The sequence below is a fragment of the Microtus ochrogaster genome, chromosome 15 (assembly GCF_000317375.1).
Source record: "Microtus ochrogaster isolate Prairie Vole_2 chromosome 15, MicOch1.0, whole genome shotgun sequence".
In the NCBI taxonomy this organism is placed as follows: Eukaryota; Metazoa; Chordata; class Mammalia; order Rodentia; family Cricetidae; genus Microtus; species Microtus ochrogaster.
The window spans coordinates 2206955-2216253 of record NC_022017.1 but is presented as its reverse complement, the minus strand read 5'-3'; the positions used below and the strand labels follow the sequence as shown (position 1 = coordinate 2216253).

The 9299-nt window shown below is 57.4% G+C and overlaps 1 protein-coding gene across 4 annotated transcripts in view; it reads left to right on the top strand.

The window, feature by feature from the left end:
* Positions 1–6: 6 nt before the first annotated feature.
* The window catches only part of Tns2 (tensin 2), a 15786-nt gene continuing 6493 nt past the window's right edge, over positions 7–9299 (top strand). Inside the window, exons 1-17 of one of the 4 annotated variants that reach the window (XM_005353830.3) lie at positions 7–1546; positions 3596–3704; positions 4089–4126; positions 4949–4987; positions 5245–5283; positions 5430–5479; positions 5706–5877; positions 6157–6207; positions 6572–6694; positions 6779–6843; positions 7575–7658; positions 8000–8112; positions 8195–8255; positions 8442–8517; positions 8766–8895; positions 8988–9053; positions 9133–9246. In XM_005353830.3, the coding sequence (XP_005353887.1) occupies positions 1460–1546; positions 3596–3704; positions 4089–4126; positions 4949–4987; positions 5245–5283; positions 5430–5479; positions 5706–5877; positions 6157–6207; positions 6572–6694; positions 6779–6843; positions 7575–7658; positions 8000–8112; positions 8195–8255; positions 8442–8517; positions 8766–8895; positions 8988–9053; positions 9133–9246 (1417 nt within the window). In that variant the 5' untranslated portion in view covers positions 7–1459. Of the gene's footprint in view, positions 1547–1951; positions 2013–2034; positions 2398–3595; positions 3705–4088; positions 4127–4948; positions 4988–5244; positions 5284–5429; positions 5480–5705; positions 5878–6156; positions 6208–6571; positions 6695–6778; positions 6844–7124; positions 7212–7574; positions 7659–7999; positions 8113–8194; positions 8256–8441; positions 8518–8765; positions 8896–8987; positions 9054–9132; positions 9247–9299 lie in introns of those variants that run through there. The other 3 variants (XM_026782631.1, XM_005353831.3, XM_026782632.1) reach the window with 3 other exon arrangements.

Sequence of the window (9299 nt, the reverse complement as noted above, 5' to 3'; positions counted from 1 at the left end):
GAGCCAGGGGCGGGCGCCAGGGGGCGCGGGGGTCGCCAGGGGTCCCGGAACACCGGGCGCGGCGGGAGCCCGAGGCTGGGACTGCGGCCAGCACCGCCCTGGTCGCAGGGAGCTAGGGAGCAGTTAGAGATCCTAGAGGTGACGAGGGGGCGGGGCACGGCTGTGGTCCTAGTTCAGGACGCCACGCCTTCCCGTGCCTCACTGCGCACTGCTGCAGGGTCAGGCCAGTCTCCCAATGTATCCCCAGTTCCAAAGACTAGCGCACTTTGAACACAAGATGCCCGCGGCAGCTGGCAGCTGTGTTTCGGCCCTGGCCTGGCAGAGGGCATCCAAGCGTGTTCTTCTCCTATGCCCTATCTGGGACACTGAGGCACAATGCAGGCACAGATGAAGCCGATCCCTCCTATAAGCCATCTTCCACTTCTGTCCTGCCTAAACACCCCCTAGGTCCCTTTGGATACACCCCTGAATCCTACCTCCATTCCCCTCCCTTCTTTCCTGGGCCTCACTCCTCTGTGGCCCGGCTCCCAGCTTCTCATCCAACCACAGCTATTTCCAGGAAGGAGGGGTGTGGGGGTGGGTGGAGGGGTTTCTCCAAACAAACCCAAGGCTTCAGAGTAAGAGGGGGCCTAGCTGAAGAGAAGCAAAAACAGATATGGAATATTCCAAGCAGGAGGTGGGAAGTGAGGATCCGCAGGATCTGGTGATGCCAGCTCAGCCTTCCCTGTCTCCGTCCAGAAGTACTCTACTCCCCATGGGGACACTCAGAGCTGTGGGGCTCTTGACCAGCCAACACATTGCTTAGGGCACAGTCCCCATCGCAGTCACCGGCTGGACACTTTTCTAGTCAGGGTGGGCAGTGAAAGTTCAATGAGGCCAGAGGATATTTGGGGACCTTTCCCAGACGAGGCAGCAGGAGGACTACGCATTATTGATACAGAGAGAAAATACTGGATGGGAGAGGCCACACTCACCCAGGCACTACAGTGACCCATCTACCCCCAGCAGGACCGGTGCTGCCCACCTGGCTGTCAGCCTGGAATGTCCTGGGACACAGCCAGCACTCGGGTAGGGATCACAGAGCCGGTGGACCTCTCCAGTCACAGGATGAGCGCCCACACCTTGCCACTCAGGTGCCACCTTCTACCCGGGGCATACAGAAAGAGACCTCAGAATGAGGTGTCCCAGGGAGTAGCTAGAGTTGGAGGAGTTGCACTGGGACGTTCAGTAAATACCATGCAAATGAGTATGACAAGGTTGGACATTCAAGTGACAGCTACAGCATTCCAAAGGCTGCTGTCCCAGGCTTGGGCTGAGAACCCCCAGGCCATTGACCCTTGTTTAAGGAAGATTGTTCCATCCTTTCCAAGGCCCCAACCACCTCCTTCCCTTGACTCCAGGGACAGGAAGTTGGCCCAATTCCCAGGAGGGAAGCAGGAGGCCCTAGAGGGGGTGGAGTATGTGTTGGGAGGGGGCCTCCTGTCCAATCTTCAGGCCCAGTGACAGCCACAGAGGAAGGAGAGCCAGGCCCAGAAGAGCCATGAAGGTAGTGCTCAGATTTGGGGGGTTGCGTGGGGTGCTGGGTGCAGGGCACATAGGCAGAACTGTGGTTTAATTGGACCACAGTAGCTGGGGTCTTCAGGTGGAGCCTTCCCAGTGCTTTGGGTTGCAAGATGGACCCATAGTGTGGGCAGCTGGGCTTTCTGGCCGGAACTTGGCCTTGAGGAGGGCCCAGCAGTATCCTTTCCCATCTAACTTCAAGAAAGTTAGATTCCTTTCTTTCACCCTGAGGATTCTGAGTCCTGGGCTGCCATGGGTACTAGTTCCCAGCTCCACCCCCTTCCCACAGGAGTCCCAAGGGAGCATAGAGTCCAGGCTGGAGACTGGCTGGGGACACAGTGTTCTCTGGCCTTCCAGGACTGCCCTGAGACCTGAATTCCCACCCCGCCTCACTGGTTGATTCTGGGGCTGGATCTCAGGACCACAGACCCCTACACAGGGTGGCTCTCCGGGTAAGAGGCAGCTCCAGACGAGATGGGGAGCGCCAAAGATTTTGGGCTGACACTCCCAGCAGGGTAGATCCTGGGAATCTGATCTCCTGGCCTCCCCCACATCCTCCCCCACCCCACTTCCTGGAGCAGCGACCTGCCCCCTTCCCGCCTGCACTTCCCTCCAGGGCCAGGCTTCTCCACACACCAGCTAGACAGCCTCCCCTCCACCCAAGGGAAGAGGCTGCCTGAGCCAGGCCGCTTCCAGGAAGCCCCAGGCCAGGCCCCAGCATTGTTCAGGCCTTGCAGCCAAGAGCCCAGCCAGCCAGCCACCATGAAGTCCAGCGGCCCTGTGGAAAGGTTGCTCAGAGTCCTGGGGAGGAGGGACAGCAGCCGGGCCACCAGCAGGGTAGGAGTGCCCCACCAGCAGGGCAAAGGTGGGGCAGGGTGGAGGGGGGGGTTAGGGGTAGGGGGACGGTCAGGATTCAGGCCAGACCCACCTGCTAGTTTCAGCCTCTTCCACTTCTTACCCTGCCTTAGTATTCCCCTCATTCCTCTGGCCTCTGTTTTGACGTCTCTTGTATTTCCTGGTTTGAGTTTGAATTAGCCCTGGGGGTTCAGTTAAGAGCTTAAGCCCTGACCTCCCAGGGAAGCTTGAGAGAAAAGGGATGGGAAGAAGGGAAGGAAAGGTAGGGAGGAAGCCAGGTCTCCAGGCACTCTAACTGGGAGGTTGCCTTCCACTGACGTCATCTGCACATGATGCTATCAACAAGTGTGTCCAAGTGTCATAGCGGGACCCACCTCCAGTCCAGGAGTTCTGGAACAGTCAGGAGACCAAACTCGGTGCTGTCGTTGCACTCCCCACTGTGGTGGGAGAGGAGGGAACAGGAGTTTGAATACAGAAACTGCGAATGCGTGTGGCGGATGGTCCACAGACCTGGGCTGGGAGGGGTGGATTGGGATGAGAGGGATGAAGTAGACCTGGGCAAGTGGAGGGAGCTCAGCTGCTGGCCTCACAACTCCGTACGGGGAGGGCACCTACAGAGGCAGCGGGCAGCTGCTGCGCCGCCCACTGCGTCCTCCTTCCAGCTGCTGCCTGTCGTCCCAGTACACAAAGAATATTAAACTTGTTGTTCTGACCGTGGGGGAGGGGCATGTCAGCTGCCTGCAGCGTGGGGACATTGAGAGCCAGGGGCTCAGGACTGGCCGAAGCCAGTCTGGGTGTTGTGTGACAACGTGCACATGTGTCTGGGCCATCAGCTCTCAGTAGCCAAGCCTCATCAGGGGAGGGCAAGATAGCAAGAGTCAGCCCCCCCCCCCTGCCGAGATTCGGGAAGTGGCAACGACAAGGACAGCACACAGCAGGGCCACGTGAGGGGCCTAAGTGAGCTCTTAGGGAGGAGTTGACCTAGCCAAGGTGACGCAAGGGGTCACATTCCATTCCAAGCCCTGTAGAGGACAGGCCCCAAGACTGCCCTGAAACAGCTGTGGCCAAGTGTGCCTTGGAGTTCAGAGGGAAGCGGCGCTGTCCTACACGGCTCCTGCCCAGCCTGGAGATGGGCCCACTAGGAACTCACACCTCTGTTTGTCTGCCATCCCGCCCGCAGCCTAGGAAAGCAGAACCACACAGCTTCAGGGAGAAGGTTTTCCGGAAGAAAGCGCCAGTGTGTGCAGTGTGTAAAGTCACCGTCGAAGGGACAGGTGTCTCCTGCCGAGGTGAGGTGCTGTTCCATCCTACTCTGAGCCCTCCGCTCCATGCGCCACTGTGCTGCCGCTCCAGGAGCAGGCAGACTCACGGAACAAATGCCCTCGCTCGCTCGCTCGCTCACATCCACAGAGCCTAGGAGATCTGACTGCTTCCTTCCCATCCCCATCTGATAGGGGCTTCCCTTCCTCCTCACCTCCATTCAGCCTAGAGCAGAACCTCTGGCCCTTTCCCCTGACTCAGGAGCAGAACCTGCTGTTACCCTGTCCTGCTCACAACTCCAGCAATCCAGTGTTCAGTCCCAGGGTTGGCTTTCAGGGCCTGGGGAAGTGGAGGATGGCTACTTCCCTGCTCCCCTAAGTCCCTGCTAACCTTTTCCTCCCTTTCCTCTCTAGTCTGCAAGGTGGCCACACACAGAAAATGCGAAGCAAAGGTGGGTGCCTGGGCCTAACTGCCGGGGATGGAGCCTTTCCACTGCCCAGACAGGCTTCTTCATCCATGCTGGCATGCTGGTCATTCCTAGAGACCCCTCCTGGGTGGCAGGGGTGTTGTGCTGGGCCCTTTAAGAACCACCCTACTCCACCCCTGGAGGGTTGGCCCAGGAGGGTGGACAGTGAGACAGCGTTTGTCTTGGTGCTGTGCCCAGGCTGCAGCTGGTGGGGGGGGAGAGGGGGAGAGGAAGGGCGGGGTGGACAGAGAGGGAGCAGGATTTCAGAGACCAGGCCACAGAATAGGCTGTGCTTTCCCTCTGGGAAGGGTCCTCAGGATGCCTGAGTTGATCTTACCCTGGGTGCTGGAAGGGCTGGGCCTCTTCAGCCCATACTGTAGGTGGTACCCACTGTCCACTGAGAACCTAAGGCAGCCCCATCTCTGAGGAACATTCCTGGTTCTCCAGTGCAGGGGGTAGTCCCAGGGCCTCAAGCTAGCTTGGGGGAGCTATGTCCCCATGGGTGGGGTCTCAATGGTGAAAGAGGCTAGTGTCCACCCCTGGCCATTGCCTGCCTGCCTGCCTCTATATATAACTCCTGTCCTGCAGCTGGATGAATGGGGGTCTGTTTGGGCAGGGGGCTGAAAGCCAAGAGCAACAAGCAGGGGGCCTGAGAGGTGGGGGACCAGGAGGCCAGAAGCAAGGCTTCCTTAAATAGAGGAACCTCAACTGGAGCCTGTACTCAGCAGTTGACAGCCCCTCCACCTTGCTGCTGAGGCCGGGCACCCCATTTCATCAGCTCAGTCCCTTACTCCCGTCTCCTTCCAGGTGACTTCATCCTGTCAGGCCTTGCCCCCTGCGGAGCTGGTGAGTGTGCTCTAGGATGGGGCTGGGAAGACAGGAACTTGACTCGTGTTCAGAGGTCTAGTGGTCTCAGAGGGTCCCCAGGAAGTTACCTAAAACTGAGCGCTGTGGGCATTGACTGTTTCATCTATTCACTGTTATTGTCTTCTAGGGCCTGCTGGGGGGCGGGGGGCTGGAGACCGCCCCCCCCACTCCAGGTCCAGACTAGTCATTGCCCCTGCCCTAACCACTCCCATTTCCTCCCCTACCTCCTCCTCTAGCGGAGAAACACTGCCCCAGTCCGGCGCATAGAACACCTGGTAAGGGATGTAAGGGATGCTAGGGCCTGGGCCGGAAGGGGCGCGTGGGTAGCTTTTGGGAGACCACGGCTTGTGGAACTTTGGACTGGGATGCTTAGAAGAGATGCATCCAAAGAGATGTCTGCATAAGGTTTCTCGTCCACTAGGGGTCCACCAAGTCCCTGAACCACTCAAAGCTACGCAGCACCCTACCCAGGTGAGTGAGGGCGCCCGGCGAGCCCACGTGGGCACTTTCTACTGGACCCCTACTCAGCTCATGACAGTGACCCCCAATAAAACGCCCCAGGACAGTGCTCCTCCTCCGGACCACGCCCCCTCAGGATCTAGCAGGCCTCCCAGCGTTCCCCATTACCCTTTTCATCATCCTAGCCCCGTGGGGCGCCTGGCCTCTGTTCCCAAATCAGCTTTGCGACTTCTGCCAGGAGCTTCAGCCTGGATCCGCTCATGGAGCGTCGCTGGGACTTGGACCTCACCTATGTGACAGAGCGGATATTGGCTGCGGCTTTCCCCGCACGGCCGGATGAGCAGCGACACCGGGTCCACCTGCGCGAGCTGGCCCACGTGCTGCAGTCTAAGCACCGGGACAAGTACCTGGTGAGGAGCGGGTCGACCTGATTCAACCAATGAGAGGGCTGGGAAGTCCAAATGGGCAAGGCTACTGTTTGCCATCAGTCCCTGAGTTGGGGCTGGCAGGGGGCAGTGTTGGTGTGCTAGGCCGGGGCGGGGCCTGAGCTCAGTTGGGCGAGCAGCAGTTCGCAGAGAATCCAGCTCCAGAGGACTGCAATCTTACTTTAGAGGAAGATTCTCATTGAGGGTCCACCTCCAGCCCCTCTGTCCGAGGTTGCCTTCATCTAACTCTTCTCTTTATTTCAGCTCTTCAACCTTTCAGAGAAGCGACATGACCTGACCCGCCTGAACCCTAAGGTAGGAGGGTAATGGTCCGTCTGACCTTTAAACTGAGCCAACCGTGGGAGAAAACTCTGCCTCCTTGATATTAGTAGCAGTTGACATCCACTTTACTCTTCTTTCTTTTTTAATTAAAAACGATTTACTTTTCATTTTACATTCCGACCTCAGTCCCTCTCCCTCTTCTGCACTCTCAAGCACTCTCCCATATGACATACCATTTAAGATACCTGAAAACATGGTACAGATTGGCTGAAAACCACGGCCTGCTACTGTGGACTGCTAGCAAGCCCCACCTCGCCCCAGGGCTATTTTACATCCATGCCCCCTCACCGCCTTGTTCTTGTTCCCCCCCACACAAAGTTCCCCTGTACTTTCCCAGGTGCAGGACTTTGGCTGGCCTGAGCTGCATGCCCCGCCTCTGGACAAACTGTGTTCCATCTGCAAGGCCATGGAGACGTGGCTCAGTGCTGACCCCCAGCACGTGGTCGTGTTGTACTGCAAGGTGGGCTGGGACCTTGGGGTTACAGAGCTGAGACAACCTCAGCCTAGACCACGCAGGCCCCACAACCATTTCTTTACCTCCCAGGGGAGCAAGGGCAAGCTAGGGGTCATCGTCTCTGCCTACATGCATTACAGCAAGATCTCGGCAGGGTGAGTTACCCTGCCCTGGGCCCTTCCTCATCTGAGCCTGTAGTCAGAGTCCTATACTGTAAACTTGGTGTGGTACCGCCTATCTCCACATGGTGCCCAGCATTCTCCACAGATGAGCTGGGCTAGTTTCCTAGGGCTGTCAACAAAATGCCATTAGCTGGCATAAGATAACTCAATTGTCTCACAGTTCTAAGATGCTAAAATTCAAAGTCAAGGTATCAGTGGGGCCTTGCTCTCTCTGTGACCCTAGGCAGACTCCTTCCGTGCCTCTTTCCTGCTGCTGGTGGTGGCTGGCACTTCTTGGCAGTTCTTGGCTTGCATTGGCATCACTCCAGCCTCTGCCTTCATCATCACATGGTGTTCTCTCTGTGCGTCTCTTTCTGTTCTTCCTCTTCTAAAGGCTAATCCCACCTTGCTCCTGCATGATCCCATCTTAGCCTATCTAACCACATCTGCAGAGGGACATTTGAGGTACATTTCTCTGGGGGAGGGACACATCTCAGCCCATCAGATTGTCTAACTGCCCCGTTTTACAGGTGAGGAAAGTCAAATTCAGGGGACAATTGCCTGAGGCCCAACAACCGGGACTATAGGGCTTCTAGCTTTCTTTACCACTGGGGGTCTGCTCTACACTGACGAGATCTCATGGTTCCTCCTTCCCTGGGGCTTAGGCATGGAAGGCCAAAATGAGACTGATCCATAAGCACCCCCACCTGCCCTGTTCTCTCCAGGGCAGACCAGGCGCTGGCAACTCTCACCATGAGGAAATTCTGTGAGGACAAGGTGGCCACAGAACTGCAGCCCTCCCAGCGCCGGTGAGCAGCCCGGTGGGGGAGGGCTGATCCTCTTGCTCAGGCAGCACACCTGACATCCACAATGCAAGGGATCCAGGCACTGTCCCAAGTTCTGGGGACTCAGCACAAACAGGGTTAGGCTCTCGGGGTGTTCATTCCACTGGAGTGGAAGACAAGAAGCCATGCGCAAACAGATTAGATCATTCTAGCTGAAGATGTGGTCCGTGAAGAAAGTACAGCAGAGGCTTGTGAGAAAGGCTTTAGGGTCTTCCCCAGGTTTGGTAGAAGGTCTGCACTGTGAGTTAGTGTGAGGAGCCCTCTAGAGGAAGACGCTGATGCTTTCCTTGGCACTCTCCCACCAGCTATGTCAGCTACTTCAGCGGGCTGCTGTCTGGCTCCATCAGGATGAACAGCAGCCCGCTCTTCCTGCATTATGTGTTTGTACCCATGCTGCCAGCCTTTGAACCCAACACAGGTGAGTCTACCTGGGCTGTATTCCACAGGAACAGCCATTTCCCACCCCACTTCACCCCACATGTCTTCCTCTACCCCTCCAGGCTTCCAGCCCTTCCTCAAGATCTACCAGTCTATGCAGCTGGTCTACACATCTGGAGTATAGTGAGTGCTCTGTTCCCTAGCCCTGACACCTACCTGTGTGTGTCCCTCTGTCTGTCCCTAGCCTCCCCAGGCTCCGCCTTCTGGCTCCAGCCAGGGAGGTGGAAGTACTCTCTAGGGCCTGACTACATACCACCTCTGTGCCTTCCCTGGATGCTTCTGACTGTTCTGCCTTCTCTCTACCCAAAGTCACATTGCAGGCCCAGGACCCCAGCAACTTTGCATCAGCCTAGAGCCAGCTCTCCTCCTCAAAGGCGATGTCATGGTGAGGGGGATCCTGAGGCTGGGGACTGTACTGGAGTGGGGGCTTCTAGCCATATAGTCAACTGACCAGGCATCGGTTCGAGCAGGACTGGAGGGTCCCAAGGAAATCCTCCACCTGGTATCCCGAAGGAGAGTTCACCCTGAAACTAGGGCATGGCAGAAGCTGTCAACTGGCAGCCCTTGGGGTAAAGGCACAAATAAGGCAAAATGGATATGAAGGCCTGACCCCAGGCTCCTGCCCTCCTTCAGGTAACCTGCTATCACAAGGGTGGCCAGGGGGCAGACCGGACCCTTGTGTTCCGAGTTCAATTCCACACGTGTACTGTCCATGGGTCACGGCTCGCCTTCCCCAGGGACCAGCTGGATGAGGCCTGGGCCGGTGAGTCAGAGGCTTATGAAGTGGCAGGTGGGCGGAGACAGGGTGTCAGCAGGGCCTGGCTCCTCACCGCCACCACCTCACCTCCTCCACAGATGAGCGGTTCCCCTTCCAAGCCTCAGTGGAGTTTGTCTTCTCCTCCAGTCCTGAGAAGATCAAAGGTAAGTGGGAGCTGGAGGGGTAGAGTGCTGAGGGTATTGGGGGGCCCCTGATCTTCAGTACTCAGGCAGCTTTCTACAGGCAACACCCCACGGAATGATCCCTCTGTCTCTGTGGATTATAACACAACGGAGCCTGCTGTACGCTGGGACTCCTATGAGAACTTCAACCAGAACCATGAGGACAGTGTGGATGGTGTGTGGGGTGGACAGTGGGGATGGGGTGTGTGGGGTGGACAGTGTGGATGG